The sequence below is a fragment of the Sesamum indicum genome, linkage group LG1 (genome assembly GCF_026168435.1).
Source record: "Sesamum indicum cultivar Baizhima isolate 11 linkage group LG1, ASM2616843v1, whole genome shotgun sequence".
Lineage (NCBI taxonomy): Eukaryota > Viridiplantae > Streptophyta > Magnoliopsida > Lamiales > Pedaliaceae > Sesamum > Sesamum indicum.
The window spans coordinates 22,591,872-22,610,075 of record NC_142657.1 but is presented as its reverse complement, the minus strand read 5'-3'; the positions used below and the strand labels follow the sequence as shown (position 1 = coordinate 22,610,075).

General features: G+C 36.4%; 2 protein-coding genes across 2 annotated transcripts; both read right to left on the bottom strand.

The window, feature by feature from the left end:
* Positions 1–3,925: 3,925 nt before the first annotated feature.
* Positions 3,926–9,946, bottom strand: LOC105172078 (homeobox-leucine zipper protein ANTHOCYANINLESS 2). Its single transcript, XM_011093419.3, has 9 exons — positions 8,871–9,946; positions 8,537–8,757; positions 8,302–8,419; positions 7,539–8,219; positions 7,283–7,384; positions 6,974–7,189; positions 5,684–5,858; positions 5,237–5,604; positions 3,926–4,717 (listed from the first exon to the last, which is right to left on the bottom strand). The coding sequence occupies exons 1-9, from the start codon at positions 9,087–9,089 to the stop codon at positions 4,331–4,333; spliced, it is 2,487 nt and encodes an 828-aa protein (XP_011091721.3). The 5' UTR covers positions 9,090–9,946; the 3' UTR covers positions 3,926–4,330.
* Positions 9,947–13,588: 3,642 nt separating this feature from the next.
* On the bottom strand, positions 13,589–17,417 carry QUA3 (S-adenosyl-L-methionine-dependent methyltransferases superfamily protein). The gene is made up of 7 exons (XM_011093409.3): positions 16,767–17,417; positions 15,958–16,161; positions 15,665–15,875; positions 15,299–15,560; positions 14,749–15,123; positions 14,322–14,417; positions 13,589–14,119 (listed from the first exon to the last, which is right to left on the bottom strand). Exons 1-7 carry the CDS (start codon positions 17,187–17,189, stop codon positions 13,897–13,899), a joined length of 1,794 nt encoding a protein of 597 aa, XP_011091711.1. The 5' UTR covers positions 17,190–17,417; the 3' UTR covers positions 13,589–13,896.
* Positions 17,418–18,204: the final 787 nt, after the last annotated feature.

Sequence of the window (18,204 nt, the reverse complement as noted above, 5' to 3'; positions counted from 1 at the left end):
GAAGGAAAGCCCAATTAAAGTAGGCGAGTTTGGTAATTGAGGAGCCCAATATCTAAGTGAATGGGCTAAAAGAAGATTAGTGGTTGGCATGGAATATGGATACTCCAATTGAGGATTAAAATAAAATAAAGATGAAGAGTTATGTTGAATCAATTTTTGTTTTTTTTCTGACAAGAAGATGAATCAAGAAATGAGGTTGTTGTGTGTGTGAATGTGATGCAAGAAAGGAATGGGATGGTGGGCGGCCCCTCAAGAAGATTTGGTTAGATACACTAATTGGGAATGAGGGACCTTTTCCTCAATGCCCATCATTTCACATTGCCCAAACACCACAAACCAAAGGACAACAATAATACAACCTTTCTATGTCTGCTTCTCAATTCTTCAACTATTCTTACACTCATCTCTTTTACATCACATTTCACTATTCCATGGCTTTTAGGACGGTGTTTTTCCTATAAGATTCAATTCACCCACTTTGGTCTTTGGTCTTAGGAAGGAGCGATAGAGGTCAAATAATTAAGGTGGAATAGTTGTTGTTCCAAAAAAGTTTGGTTTTATTGCCATCTTTCATAAACTTAACCCGCAATTTGGGCGAAATTGATTTAGCTTCAATTTATGTATATAAATGTAATTCTGGTAGATGGGACTATTAATTCATATACATATACTAGTTGTCGTCGCATGCGATTCTCGCGAGTATATAAGAAACAACTTTGGTGTGAGATAATAAGGAAAAAAATTATTCTTGAAAAGAATAAATTATAATTATAATAAATGTGGAGTAGGGGTAGTTAAGAGAAAAAATATATATAATTATAAAAAATTATTAAAAAATACTGAAATTACTAATCTAACCAAATTCTTTTAAAGGAAATAAATAAAATAAAAGATAAATTTGGGTATTAAAAAATTAGTACGATAAAAGATTCTCTTTTTTATAATAATATAGATACCCAAAAAAAAAAAAAAAAAAGTATTGAGAGGTGGAGTTCAATTAATGCATGTAAATGTAACCTAGATTTCAACAAATGCTTGGACTTGCACTTTAATTTCCCTAACTTCTCATATTCTCATCTCACTTCTTCCCCCTGTTTTTTTCTTTTTGTCCTTAGAATGTGGACAAATTCTCACTTTGCACTTTTATTTTCTTTCATCTCATACTTCTCCTCCTACAACCCATCTTTCCATACTCTAACCATCCACATTTCTTCAAATATATATATAAATTTCGGGTTTCAGGTTAAATGATAGGGGAGAGATGGTGTGTGTGTTCGTCCATGCTGTGGAGGTGGGCGTATGGCCCACTAGAAAGAGGGGTATTGGACTGGACTGGACTTGAGAGACCTTGGTGGAGCCCACTTCCATGTGATGGGTCGGTACAATTTTCCATAAAGCCCAACTCCCCCATTTCATTTCTTCCATCTCATGCAACGCATTGCCCCCACAACATTTTTCCCATCAATTTATTCAACATTATATTCACTTGAACAGTTTGGGTTAACAGTGGATTGAGTTATTCAAGAGGAATAAAGATTTATATCGAGTTTTGGGATAAAAATGGGCACTTATAATACAAATTAAACACCTTACAAGAATGTATTGAACATTTTATCCAACTTAATAATGAAATGTAAATAACGCGACGAAAATTCAAAGGTGTATTAGAGATTACGATGTGTTTAATTCAATTATAATTGAATACATGTCGATTCTATAATATAATAAATTAATAAAGAAAAAACAGGAAGCAAATGATTCAACTCCTAATTCCAAATTTTCTTACACTTTGAACTTCCAAGTCTTCACTTTCTTGCATGAGTCCCATCTCAAGAAAAAACATTCAAAGTTGTCCAAATTTGACTTAAAACCACCATCTACTGTCACACTTGCAAAAATACAGGGAATAAGTCACCTGCAGGAGTCTTGGAAATTTATTTAAATAATATGTAGGTGGGGGTTTCTGGAGAGTTTGATGCCCAAAATTCAACACATTCACTTGAATTATTAGAGGACCACAACAAACTGTTTTTGACTATTAACAAATAGGTACAACACGCAAATGAGAAATTACCAAAACCTACCATCCCCTCAACATCACCACATCCATACATCCTTAATTTGCTATGTAAAATTACAGCTCTTCATATATATGTACATAAATATAATATTTTAGTTTATCTTTAAGTGCCACGTATGGTTAATCAATGAATAAAATATCTTCCTTTTTTCCGTGGAGTAACACACACGCAGAAATATATTTTAATTATTTAAAAAAAATTAAATAAAATCAAAGAAAACCCATCTAAACTGACAAAATCTAGTTAAATAATATTTGAGTATTGATCAATCAATCATTTCATAAAAGGGATGGTTGGAAATATATAAAGAAATGTGTGTATGTGGGGGGGGGGGGGGGGGGGACGCCCATGCAGAGTCTATTATGTATGTCTCCTTCCAACCATATACATACATACTCCCAATTTCAACCTATCCCCATTACAAAAGCAGTGAGATGAGATTGATTGGGGGTAAAAGGTCACACAGTTCACACACTGTCGATGACGGGAAGTTCACACACTCAGTGTGTGTGTGAAAGGCTCATGATCTCATCCTCAGGATGCATTGCATGAAAGGAATGGTCCCTCCTCCACCATGTATGTATCTGCATGGCATCGTCACCTTGTCATCAATCAAAAGACAGCATGCATGCCACGTTGGGATAGGCTTCAAACATAAACCAACCTATCTCACATATTCAATTCCAAATTCATTCATAAAAGTTTTCTTCGAATTTCTTTTTTTGTTTTTTTTTAAAAAAAAAAACTTAATAAATTGTATTTCAACACATTTGTTCTCATTACATAACCTTTCATACTTGGCTCCAACTTTGATGCAATTAGTTAAAATATATTTAAAAATATTAAATTGCTCAAATTCAATGATTCGACTCTATGAGTTAAAATATGCTGTCATAAATATATACTTGAAAGTACTCGACTGCTCAATTCAATTAGTTAAAATAGGATAAAATAGATTTGACAATATCAAACTATTAAAGTTTAAGTCGTGTTTGATTTAATTAAAATTTGTTCCAACTTAATTTAATTATTGATTACATTTAACTTTAAATACAATATATATATATATATATTAAGCTTAATAGTTTATAGTGGAAAAGAAGAGGAATAGTAGTAATTAAGGGAAAAGGAAAGGTGGAGGGAATTGTTAACATAGCGTACAGTTATTTGTTTCGTCCATTATTGACAAAGGACATATCCCCATTCCCTTCATCTACTTGCTATTTGTGGTAGGGACCCTCTACTCGACGTCGGCACAATAAACATTTTCATTCTGATTTTCTATTTTATTTTAAATTTACATGATATTATTTGCATGTATATAATTAATTATTGAATATAAATATAAAATATAGTGGGAGATTTGTATTGATATCTTGAATTAAAAGATTATAAATATCACAGAAATAATTTGGAATGAGATTATAAGAAGATGGATTGAAGCTTCAAGTAATAAGATGGGGTTAGAGAAAAGAAAGAGGAGCTATAGTGCAGTTTTGTTGTGGTGAAGAGACTCGTGCCTGCAATAAATGCGCACTCCCTTTCATCTAACAAACTCCCCATCCCTCATTTAATGCACACCCCCACCTCTATTTTCATTTTCTATTATCAATAAATTAATTACTATTCAACTTACCATTTTTCAAATTTATTTAAATTTGAAATTTTGTAATTCAATTTAAATGTTTTTTTTTAATTGCAAATTTATTATTTTTATATTTATTAAATTGGATTTGAATTGAACTTAAAAGCTTATTAAACAAAAAATTATATTTTTTAGGTAAATAAAAATGATTCAAATATAGATGAATCTGAAATTCTTAAACCCAAATAAGAAGATAAAATTAGGAAGAAAGCAAGGTTAAATAGTAGTAGGTAGTAGTCAAACGACCCAAAAAAGGGGAAATCCATGTCACCACACACTTGAGCCAACTCGGGGTACTACTGAGTCAATACCCGAACCACCACCCTAAGAACTGCCGCCCCCGCCAGCTCCTACCACCCTGGCCGCGGTTCGTTCTTGACTCACCCCCTATATTTCCAGTCATTATATCTCAAGTAGAATTACATTTTCAAAATTACAACAAACTCCTCACATCTAATTAAATTCTTTTACCCTATAAAAATATGTCGCACACAATTACAAAACAACCCTTACCATTAAATTTACCCTCGAAATTGAAAAAGTAAATTTAAAAAAAAAAAAAAAGAAAGAAAATCATCAGATGCGTAAAGGAGCCTCACGATCATCAGCTTTCGCAATGGAGTGCGGCCTTGATTTTCTGGACGGTGCAGGAGATGAGATTATTGACGGTCTCCACCGATTCCACCGTGAGCTTGGCCGTAGGGAGGCTGTTCACCAGGATCTGAAAGGCCACGGTCAGGAGGGACCCACTTACCCGATGGGTCGCCCCACCGTTGCTGGTGGGCCCATTACTGGGCGGGCCACGGGAGCCCGGCCCGTCGGGCACGATTGAGAATCCGGAGGGAAGCAGCGCGACGTAAGCGGAATCTCCACCGTTCATCACCACGTGCATTGCCGGGATGTCAACGGGCGCGTACACCACAAGCGATCCGGCCGCGTCTATGCATGTCTCCTGGAGTATCAGCATACTGCTCTGGCTGGAGTTCATGGCCTGCGTTTGAAAATTACGATAATAACCCTGATGAAATCATGCCTCGATGAGGTAAAAAAAAAAAATAAAAAGGCATCAGTTCACACGTCAGTGTCGTAACAGGGGTAGCCGAGTCAACCCACTAAAATTGACTTTTTCTTGAAAGTGATGACGTCATGGCCCAGAAGCTAGCTGACTCACTCACATAGCTGAAAGACTGATTGATTTCGTGGGTTTTGACTTTTACATAAAAACTAAAAACTAGAGGTCGAAAATAGACACACAATCGAATCTCGAATTGGATTGTCCTTATTAAAAATTCCAAATTTCCACACTTGTCCTGGCTAATCGTATCCATCTTCAATAACGCTAAGCAATTGATTCTATGGGCACATTCGTCTTTTTTAACCATTCCTAGCTCTCATCATCTTTTCATAAAATTGGACTACTTTACATCGTATTCTTCCGTATTTTACATTCTTGTCCATAATTCTTACCAAGATAAATACAATAAATACACGACGGATGGAGAGGACTTACACTTGCACGTAGGAGCGAAACGCAATTGCCATGGTCTTGGCCTTTGGCGATGTGCGCCATTTCTTGCATGGGTCCACCGTTGGAGAGGATGTCCCACTCACTCCTCAGACGTTCGTCCCGGAGGAAGTCAAACAGCCTCTGAGGGGACACCGGCAACCACACCGAGGTGGCTGCGCTCAACACGATGCCCGGCGGCTCACCAGGGTCGTCCACACTCTTCCGTGTCATGACCTGGACATCGTCATCCACATTCTCCGTTCGGAGTTTGTTCCATTTGTGAACCGATGACGCACAGACCCCAGCACAAAAGTTGTTGGTCATTCGTTGGGCTAACTTCAACATGCTCCTCCGTCCACCGCCAGTTATAGCTGTATGTGAAAATCAATTCCAATCAATCGCGACAAAGCCTTTTTGAATTTGAACAACCGAGTTTTGATTTTCTTGTACCTGTATGCTCTCGGACAGGCACGGTGGACGACATGAGAATGGCAAGACACTCGCATTGTCTTTGGAGGGTGGCCACCCACCGTTGAGCACCGAAGCCCATGCCGGCGCTTATCAGCGGGCGGTAGAGCTGATGGACCACACTCTCATCATATTCAACATGTTCCACCCATGTAACCTACACATTGTTACACAGTCAAAACATACGTTACAACAGTAACGTGGAAAGTGTAAAGAATGCTAAAATTACTGCAGGAGATACCATCTAGGCAACAATAATATTTCAAAATTTTTAGACAAGTGATGTGTGGTTAATAACTGGAAATGACTACCCAATGTACCCGTTTCAAAGTAGAGAGTACAAACTGAGGGCCACATTGAAAGAAACGCTACCCACCCCCACACAGTCTCGATTAGCAATAGTGGTTTAGGTACAATAATTAGAGACATAAGACAGAAACCCGGCGTGTAAAAAAATAGCAAGCAACACACAAATTTTGCAAGATTTGGAGGCACGAGGTGGACTGGGCGACATAGAGATACGATACAAGATTTCTATCCACAAAGGGTTAGAACCTCACGTGACAACAAAATACAGACCCAGTCTTGGGATTTTGACTAAGTGGTCTGAATTTGAGTAGAACAAAAAAGAAAACACATGATGAGGCTGGAACCAGGTAATAACCAGTCATTTGAATTTTAAAAAATATGGGATTGATGGAGACAGCAGCATCAGAGATTGGAATAGAAACATCAAATGCTTTGTTTATTATACCAATGTTTGAAGATTACATGCATTTACTTCTAAATCATATGAAATTAATGTGTCCCAAGGAGCAAAAGTAGGAGCAATAGAGGCTTCCATTCATTATTATAATCGGGGTTAGCCTCGATCAACTTAAAACCGTCTAAGTTGTTCTTATTATAATACTAATACTGATCTTAAGCAATCTCGATTCTGACAATCCGAAGTTAAAATATAGTTCTGTCAGCATCTTGTCGATGACGACGATGATTATTATTAAACTGGTCTAGTGGTGTGTTAAGACCGAATCCATAATTAAGTTTTCTTGATTCTTGAATATGTAATGATTTTGCGAGTGATTGCTACCTAGACCCCCCGAAAAAGAAAATAAAAATAAAAATAATTCTTGAATAAATGTTGCAAGGTGGGTGCAGTTGTGATTCAACAAACTATATTTAACACAAAAGGTTGAACAGTACCAACCCTGGAAAGACTCAATAAATGTGAAGCAAAACAAGTTATGAAGCTGTGTGTTGTAAGTTTTTTACCTTGGAATAGCCATTAGGCATATCTTGTACCACACAGCCGGACGGGAGCCTCCGGCAGTTGGGAAACGTTGTCGGGCCACCTGACGTCTCCCTGATGGTGTCGATGGAGACGTCAACAACGGCCCACACGCCTTCTGCATGCTGTTTGCAGAACCGGAGAAAATTTACCTCTCTAACTGGAACAAGTGGTGATAGGACTTGGAGGGCAGCATTCATCTAATTAATCAACCATAATGAAATCAGATAAGAATGTGATAAGCTGATAGAGGTAAAAGAGGAGAAAGATCGGTGAAATTGATTTCATATTACCAGCTGAAGTGCACCATTCCTTGTTCCTCCCATACCACTAGATATCACATCTGTAGTTGAGGTTCTGGCAATTATACATGGAAACATTTCTGCCCATTTGTTCTATCAAGAATAAACGCAATGTCGGTCAATAATCCCACCACATATGAAGGAAAATTCACAGCATAATCTCAAGAACAAGAACTCAATATACTCCAAGTAATCCTCAAATTAATGCTATTGGTGTGATGAAGGTGGTTACAAGAGACTCACTCACCGAGTCCATTAATGTCTCGACAAGCGCCAAACTGTTGATGATAACCATGCCAGTCTCCCTTGAGGCCTCAGTGACAAAGCCATTAGGCTTCATACCAATGCAAGGTGTGAATGTTCTAAGATATTCCTCATGGTTCAGTATTTCTCTGCCACCTTCCAAACTCCTAAGCCAAAGGGGCTCATCTGTTTGTGCCATTTTCACCAGTTCATCCATGGCAGCCAAAGCAAGCTCCAAATACATAGATCTCTCCAGTGATCTTTCAATAGGGGATATGTTCATTGTTGCTTTAGGAGTTACCATAGGCAACGGGCTCGAAATCCCCATCCCAAAATCAGAAGGGACAACTAATGGCATTGTTGAAGGAATGGTATTTAAGCCTCCGAATCCATTGCTTCCAACACCAAGTTCCAAGCTTGAATTAGGCATTGGTGCTGCCAGAGACGAAATAGGACGGCCTAAAAACTTGCCAGCAAGCGCACAAACGCGATCTAGTTCATCTTTCAGCCTGGCATTTTCGATTCTGAGGTGTTGCTCTTCAAGGGATATTTCGCCTATTATGGCCGGACCGCCACAGTTGGTGCAGATCGGGTTCCTCATTGCCTCTCTTATAGATAGATTTTCAGCTCGGAGCTTGTCGTTCTCTTGCCTAAGTATTGAGTTCTCATGGCGTTCTAGTTGTGTCTGGTGCAATCAAGAACACAAATTAACATACAGAAGACCCTCAAAAGGGAAATAATCTTGAGCCATGAATTTTTTTTCTTACCTTCATCTGAGTTCTTCTATTCTGAAACCAAAACTTGACTTGCCGGGTCTCCAAGCAAAGCCTTTTGCTAAGCTCCAATCTTTGCTTTTCATCAGGATGAGGACACTCCTTGAAAAGACTAAAAGAAACATCAAAAACAACAAGATGACTCAGAAGACAATACAACAATTCATGAAGAAAAAAGAGCAATGGTCGTGTGAAAGAAAAAAGGGGTTTTCTTGAAAACAAGCCATACGCCTCAAGTTCTTGGATTTGCTGAGGGGTGTGTCGGTGGTATCTTTTCTTCCTTGGTGGCTTGTCGGCAGCATCTTGATCATCTCCAGAGGCACCGTCCATGTTATCGCTCCCAGATCTGCTCTCATGCTCTTCATCTCTGCTTCTTCTTCCACCAACATTACTCAACTCATAATTCTCCGCCATTCTTGCCATATCTCCTTGCGCCTCCATACTCGTTTGCTGCCCATTTGAGAAAAGAGCCCATCAAAAAATCAGATTATAGATATGCTATAATCATACATACAAATATATATATATATATAGAGAGAGAGAGAGAGAGAAAGTGGTTTTACGAGGGCAAGAGAGAGGCCAGGAGAGTTGAACATGGGCTTGGTAGTGAGAGAGTGAGACACAAGGCGGGGGTGAGCAATTGCACCGGTGGGCATGCTGTTGATATCGCTAGTAATGGCGTTATTATTGTTGCTGTTGCTGTTGCTGTAAGGTATATCGGAAACAATTCTTGCACCGCCACCACCACAAGAATTGTTATCAAGAAAGTCCCCAAAATTCATGAAATAATGCCCTATTTCAGAGTTTTGTTTTCCGTTCACTTCACTCAATCTAAATAAACACGGGACACCTTTCCTTTTCTGCTCCCTTTTTCCTTTCCTTCTCGACTTTTTTCTTTTATTTCTCTCCCCCCCAAAGCTCCCAACAGTTTCACACACAGTGAACCCTTGAAGAAAAATCTGCTAGATCATGGACTGTATATATATACTAGTATATCAGACAACAGAAATTTAGTGGGTTGCTTCAAGAAACGTTTGTAAGTACAATTATGTTTTTCACACTACAGGGAAAAGAATTCAAACAAGAAAAAGAAATGCTTGTAGTAAGTAGGAGAAGAGAAAAAAAAAACAAGAAGAAAGGAAATTAGGAGAAAAGAATAGAGAGGTAGAGGAGACACAAGGCCCAAATCCAAATGTCTCCAGCTGCCTCTCTGAGATGTTTACAGTGAGAGAAAGAAAGAGAAAGAAGGCAAGCAAAGAAAACCCTTATTGTTCTTGCTGCTTAGCTCTTCCTTCTCTATCCCTCTCTCTCCACACCTAAATCTCTCCTTCCCACTCAAAAAAATCCAATCTTTTCAATTGTGGTGATGAAGATAAAAGAAAAAGGGAGAGCCCAGATGAAAAACTTCAAGAAAACCCTAGTATGGAGGCCTTTTCTTGATTTGGTGTTATCTCAATATCTGCATGCTTGACTTGCAAAAAGCTACTTCTCATGTCCAACAAAAGCAGAAATAGAGAGAGAGAGAGAGAGAGAAAAAGGCTTAAAAGGTTTTGTAGTTTTCAGCTCAGAAATATAGAGAGAGAAAAGACGAAAGTGAGTTGAAGATAATACCCGCAATACTATGTGGAGTCTTGGAAGCCCACATATTTGTACCACCAGGAAAAAAGCACAGAAAAGGGGTCGGTTGACTCTCTCTCACCCCTCCCCCCCCCCCCCCCCACCCGTCCAGTCCCTTTGAAATTTCTGTCTGTGACGGCAGACGCAGTGAAATTCTTGACTTCCTTTTACCCCTCAGCCTCAGCCACAGCCACCCAAAGTAAAAAACAGACACTATGAAAACTGCTGCCTCCTTTTTACACCTCTTGTTGTCTCTCTTCCCATCTCATCTTCTCTCTCTCCCTTTACACAATATTCATAATTAATAAATAAAACAATTTACATTATTCTCATTTTATATATCGTTTGATATTTTCATATTCGAGACTCGATCATGTCATATAAATTATTATTCTTTTAATATTAACAGTAAGGATATATATCTATGATTATTACACAAAGATTGCGATGACACATTAATTACATTATATCTCGTGTCCCACGACGACATCTTCATTTTCTTTCTCATAATGTAATTTCATGTGATTAACGGTTACGATTAATGAAAATTAATACCCCTACCATAAGGAATGAAAAATTTTCATACTATGATCCCTCCCGTCATGAATGAATTTTCCTATTCTGTTCACCAGATATTTATATGTCGTACTTTGTTAGGTAAAGTAGTAATTAGTTTTTAAGACGTATGTATTTAAAATGCGATGTGACTACATCCTACCACTCATTTTACAATAACTACAACAAAAACACAGTTTTTTTTTTCAATAAAAAAAATATTATTCTATTATATTTTTTATATATAAAAATTTAAACGAGAGATGTCTATTTATAATTAAGTGGTATCAATAAATCTTGCACAAGTACGAAAAGTGAATGCACACTTTATACATAGTTAGATGTCAGTTCTGATTATGCCATTTTGTCTGGATTCATATGTTTTATTATTATTATTATTATTTGCAGAAATATGAAACATAAATAGGATAAATTGGGCCTAGTTGGGCTGTGTAGTTCCATTGTACCCAAATTATGATGGGCTGTAAGTGATTATCAACATAATTAATTTTTAACTTTGTTAAGTCAAATCTAATAGTAATTCATTAAATTCCAATATAATAATTAAAAAAATGAAATTTTCAAAGTACATAAAACCCAAAAATTCTTTTAAAATTTAGATAAATGCATGGGCAGGTATGTAAATTTAACCAGGTTTATTCAATTAAAATCTTCATCATTTAAAGTTACTTGGTTAATTCATTTTCTTTTTTTATTTTATTTTGAGCATTGATTATTCACTTATATAATTTTATCTAAATACATACACTTATATAATTTTCTTTTTTTATTTTAAATACATACACTTATATAATTTTATCTAAATACTAATCAATAATTAATGCATTAATAAATACTATCAAGTTATTATCATTACTAATGATAATAAATTATAACAATTCACATACTTAATAACATTCAAACTCATAATTTCATACTTACAAAGTTATGAGAACAAATCTCATCATTAAAGTACATATTAATATCTTTTTAATGCACAAAACTTCTCATAATTAATCTATTTTATAAATGAGATTTTCCTGTATGGAATAAAAAACTTTACATGTAAATGTGCAGTGAAGGCATTAGGTAGAGTTGATAAATATTGTCATAAAATGTAATTATTAATGATTAAAAACAAAGAGAGTAATGAAGGTGTAATTTGTATGTCCCACTCTATTAATATCCCATGCCATATTTTAAGATGGAAAATTTCTGGTGAATGTAATCATCATTCCAAATATTTATAAACCGCCATCCATCAACCACCATTCCAATTACATTTACGCTCGTGTCTATTTACACAAATCAGTTATATTTTTTTTATAATCATATAAATTATTCGTGATAATAACAAAATAAAAATAGTTTGTGCAATGATATTGATGTTTATTAGGGATATATATATGTAATTTTTTCAAAAAATATGAATAATTTGTGTAAATAAACTATATATCAAGAGATGTAGATTCCTTAATAATAATTTCTTAGTATATATATTAACCATAAAAAGCGTTTATATATATAGTTTACATAAGAAAATAACAAATATAATTATATATTATTTTCTATATCATTTAATTTCTATATTAACTAAAACTTAATAGCATCACATGCTGTAGTTAATAATGTTGGCAGAAATCTACACATTACTGTATGAAAAATAAATGCTCCTTTCTTGTTAAATGCATATATTGATTACTAATAATAAAGTGATAGTTAGACAACCCAAGCAAAATTCTAAATTTATGGAAATACCAAGCTCATATATATATATATATATATATATATAAGTTGGATAATTATTAATACCAAACTGATTAATTTTTATTCAGTATTTCCTATAGAATTTGACACACTGAATTTTTTATTTATCAAAATTTCAACGATTCAATTTCGAAATAACATCTATAGTCAGGAGTATAGATTTGAGTCGTTGGCTATAGATGTTAATTCGTTATAATTACAACAAACTCTTTTGAAATTTATCATAATTATAATTACTCATTCGTTGTTTAAAAAATTATAAATACTTATTGATATTATCAATCGTGCCCTTGTCACAAACATTATAGGAGATATTTGTAATTTTACCTATAATATGTGTGGAACATTCTGGAGTAGTAGGGTTCATGGATAATACATATATAGGATCAAATATAGAGGAGAGGAGAGGTCCCCCATTTAGCTCACTCAACATACAAATACTTATGTTAGAGGTAGTTGTACTTAAATACTTCATCTCATGAACTCAAAATCCCCCCCAAGGCCCCAACCCCAGTTGCTGGTATTCAAACTTGAAGTGATTTTTGTCAACACATAATAACACACATATGTGCAATTATGTAATGTAATGTAGGCATCTCTACAAGAGCAGCTGCTTTATTATGACTTTTGAGATGAAAGATCACATGATGCAATAGAAGAGCCTTTGGTGCTTTGTTACCCATTTAGGCTGTGTTTCCAAATACTAAATCAAAGTCCTTAATAGTTTTTCATTTAATTTTCAGCTGATTTAACTCATTTCACAAATAAATTAATGATATTCTCAAATACTGAGATTTCTTAATTTTTGTCTTTTTTCTTTTATAATAATTCTCAAAAATAATTGTTACAACAAATTAGAAAAAGTGGTTGCAAGTAGACCCCCACCCTATAGTGTAAGAAAGCAGTCAATGGAATTGGGATATAGCATATGTGATCCTTTATTGCACTTGGGTAGCTTCTAGCTTGACACAAATAACACAGGGCCCTAAAGTAGATGCTAAGGATATTTTTCATTTTCTTCTTTGAGAAAAAAAAGAGAGAGAGAAATAATCTATTACATCATTCTCTATAGCAAAATATCAAAATCTGTCAAGTACCATCAAGAATTCAAGTGGAAGGGTAAATGTAAAGGAAAGAAACCATTAATCAAGTGTAGGTGTGACTAAAACCCCAGTGAGTTTCAAGGTGTTGAAATGTTATATCCACATCCTGATTAACAAAATCGACTCTATATTCAGGAATCTACCTGAGAAGTTAGATGTTCAAACAAGAGTTCGGCTGATCCAGCTTTCACTCAATGCATCAAGTTAGGTACATATAAACAACTCACTTGAACACGATATCGCTGCAAAAGTATCTTAAACTTTGATCACAATACATCAATAGCTGTCTAATATGCCTACAAAATTTAGACTAAGAAAAATTGCGGTTACAGGAGAAGTAGGCAGAAGACTGAAATTCCAATAGAGCCATGTTTACAGACATCCTAATGTAAACAGTTGTTACAGTTTTTTACATTTTCCTTCATCTAGCATGGCAATGACTTTAAGTAATATATGTGTGAGCACCAGAGGATGCAATTTGCAGGACCACCGCTTGAGTGTATATAGAACCAAGGGATATAGAAGAATACCTACATTTAGAGTTCTTTCAGTGAGATGCAGAAGGTAGCTTCCAAAAGTTCTTTCTTGCTACCAGAATTTTCTCCCTTCCATGTGATTCAGGTTCTTTATCGTGTACAGAAGTCCTCCATCTAATGGCACGAGAAATTCGGTCTATCTTGTCAATCACTTCAGGTGAATCTCGAATGACAGCTGTGCCTTCAGGACGCAGCATTCTATCAATTTCCACCATCAAATCTACAATATTACACCTGCAACCGAGTGTAGCTAGTTAAAATGGTGCCCAGAGTTCTTATTTTTTTAAAAAAAAAAGAAAAGAAATTACTGTCACTAAACTTGGTAAAATTATTTCATAAAAGATAACCTGCATGATATTTTCCTCAGAGGAGGGAGGGACCACTCAGAACCACAAGTTTCACGAAAACACTAAGCAGCAGAAAGAAGCTAACATACCTGCTCTTTCCAGAGCTGGGATCCTTAATAAGAGACTCCACAGCAGCTACATGAATTAGATCATAAGTACGAGGATAGGTAGAGAAAGGCTCACACCTACAAACATCAGTCAGAAACAATAAAACAACACATGAGCAAAAGGTATCATAACCAGTATTGTGCAACCTTTTTATTCATGAGAGGATGCATTTTGGGGTCCTAATGTGATAGAATTATGGAAAAGCTGATACCGTGATGGCTCAGGACAGAAGAAGGTAAAGCCCATTTGTCTTAGGTCCCAAAATAGGTTAAATTGCAGCACATAGAATTTTGTACCAAGTTACAAATAAGCATGTTAGCAATCTACAGGTGCATGGAATTGGGAGGACAAATTAAGTGCTAGACCTAGAGAAACAATGAATAAAGAAACAGCAGCACTTCCACTTACCAATCATGGTAAACTCCTATAAGTCCCCGGTCAAAAATGACGTCAAGAGTTGAAGGTTTGCAAGCAGGTACAACGTTCATCACCCAAACAGGATCAGATATTATTGCTGCTGCAAAACCTCCAAAGAATGCATTCATGTCCATCACATTTCGTATTGATGGAGTTCCCAATTTTATATTTAAGGAATTCTTGTAGTAAGCGACCCTCCTTGCCCATCTTCGGTTGTCAGCTTCAAACACGTCAATTCCATTTTTTATTATGCTGGCCCTTGAAGGAGCTTCACTCAATCTCTCTGGCCATTTTGGAATTGTCCCAATAGCATATTCTCCCTTAACAGAAGATGTCCTGCTAACACATTTCTTCAACTTGATATACCTGCAAGTTTATATAGTTAAAGTCTGTGTTTATGCAGCAAGCTTAAATCAACAATGTGTAAAGACATGTCACTGTAATGGTAATGTGATGATGTTCAAGACCAAATCTGACTATCACAATATACACCAGAAACATGGAATTAATAAATAACAAGAACAGCTTTGATGCATATTACCATGCAAAACTTGGGTCATCCGATTCATTACACAAGTCAAGTCCAAACTCATTTTGATTGGGAAGACATGAATCCCCATTAGGCTTTTTCCAGATGACTGTGTTCCCATCCACAACAATGAGCTCATAACACAATGATCTGGCTACTGCCTGCAGATCGGCCCATTCCTTGTCTTGTTTAGGCCACTGTACAGGAGGTCCAGATATGACTAGGTAGCCTCCTGGGCGAAGTAACCGATCAACTTCAAGAAAATAAGTGGCATCTGCAGAGTGACAAGTGTTATATGTGAAAAATAAGATGTGGTAATTATAGAAATCTCAGTGGGGTAGTGGTAAATGGTAAACCATTGAGGAGACGAGGACTCACTGTATGCAGTGAAGGGAATCAAACATCGAGAACAGTGCAGCAAATCAAAAGAAAAGCCAGGAAAGGGAAGTCTAAGTGTGCCAAGCATGGCAACAAATGCTGGTATTCCCCTCTCCAAAGCAAACTGTATTTGTGCTTTATGTGAATCTCTTGGAGCAAAAGAAAGAGTTAAAATGCCTTCACCAAGCATGTATCCGCCAAAACTAGCAACCTACAAAAGGCATGACTACTCAGATTTCCCAAAAGCTACATTCATTAGTAGAACTGGAAGGAAAAAGGAGAGAAGTTCCAACCCCGCATCCCATATCAAGAGCTGTCCTCAAAGTTCCACCAGCGATAGGGATATACTGTTTGAGTTTTTCTATGTATTGTACTGCTCCATCAGGGAACATTGTGCCACCACCTGGAAATATGAAATATGGACCCTCCCTTTTCATCCATCCCTGGTGGCCTTTCCTATCTGCTATTTTATTGTAAGGCATGTTATCATGCCATATCTGCATACAAACAATATGTAAAGATTCGTAAAAGATAGCAGCAACATAAAAGTCAGAGATAAAAGCACGTAAGCCAAATTGCAAGCCTTCAATTACTTTGTGCAAGCTGAGTAGAAATTTAGAAGAACTCCCTCAATATGTTGCTAACATACTGCATCTTTAGGTGCTTTGATACATAAAGGATACTACATCGATATACAATTATCTGGATGATTATAGAAGCCAAATGCATGCACGTGTAACAACCAAGTAAAGCACCCTACTAATATACACATGATTCAAGAAGCCAAACTTTCAAAGGACTCGATGTTAACTCCAATGTATTGGAAAAGACTAATGAAAAAATCCCAACACGCAGGAAGCTACATTTAAGTTCTAACATGGGAATCCAGAGAAAAACCAATTGTTTTAACACAACCAGGAACATGACACTCCCTATTTCTTCGCCCATGCTAAAAAGATGAACTACACTAGCGCCAGAGCAAATCACCAATATGCAGTGAAATCACTCAAATTCCAAGAAAATCAAATCAACAAACACAAAATTGATTCTTTAAACTATTGACAGAACCAATAAATTGAGCAACAAATGGAAGTCATTTGACCTTATGCAAACTGTCCGGCCACTGTACGGGAACCCGGTACCCCTCCGGCGGTGGGATCAAACAAAGTGGCGTCTCCTCCGGGCGGGGGCAATGCCTCTCCCTGTAATAATTCATCTCCCTGCTAAGCTGACTATTAATCCTGGGATCCTCACAAGGCATGTGATCCACCATATCAACGGGGCAAGCATCAATAGCCGCGGTCTGGCGTCCGAACTCGACCAACGCCACCAACCTCTCACGCAGGCGCGGATCCGTACGCAGCAGCGTGCGGCGTCCGGAGGCGGCTAAGGAGTCTCCTAATGGGGTGAATACTAAAAGGAAGAAGAGGAGAACTGCTCCGAAGAAGGCGGCAGTGACAATATCCAAGAGACGCCACTGACGCGTGTGGCGGTGCTTGGAAGACGGAAGATTTAAGAGGCCCATCTCTGTGAGGGAAGAAACTTGGAAGATCTCAATCACACAAGCACACACATAGTGGGAAGTGTATGTGTGCGTAAGATCTAAGGAGTGAGAACTGTGTCTGTGATGCAGAAGCTATTATAATTGTTTCTGGTTTTTTGCTCTTTCTATCTGGTTGTGTTTGATTGGAGTTGGGGGGTGGGAGAGTACAAATTATGCTTCATAAAGCACAACACCAACAGCATCTGATCTCAACTCTGTGAAGTGAGAAGTATACATCAAAACAAGTTGCAGTAAAAGTAAAAACTAGTGCCGCATTTTTTGCTTATATAATGATGAATGATGAATGATGATGCCTTAGTTTCACATTGAAATCAACTCATCAGACTACGTTTGACTCAAAAATGTTCAAAATAAAATTTACATTCAAAGATTTGTTAATATTTCTTTAAATATAGTTTCAAATAAATATTGAAAACTCTAGAATTATCTTTTAATGCGGAAATCACCCAAAAAAACGTAAATAATTTATTATTGAAGATTTAATAATCCAAAAACAATCTCTTTAGTAATTATTAATCTCAATATGAACTATGAACTTGTTTCGCCAGAATATTTCATATCTCTTTCATTTCAAACATTTCTTTTTGTTTCCTTTACAAGTCCAAAATAAACTATTATTGTAATTGAAGTTAGTCAATAGGCAACAGAACTTTGAAATTTTAGGGAGTGTATGAAACAAATCATTTTTCAAAACTCCACTTCAGACTGAAAATACTATGAGAAAATGAGACACTGTTGCTTGTGGGATGATTTTTATTTCATCCCATTGCAGTTGACTTGAGGTGTGTTTCAGTAGTCCAAGGCATCTCATCTAAAAAAGAATGTTTCCAACACACTCTGCTGCTTTCAAGATCAACATATCTCAACTATTATAAGAATTACATTTTTTTTTAAATCTTAAGCAACACATTTTACAAATCATATCAACTGTTATATCATTACAGTTTTATCTCATTGCCAATCACACATACTTCAG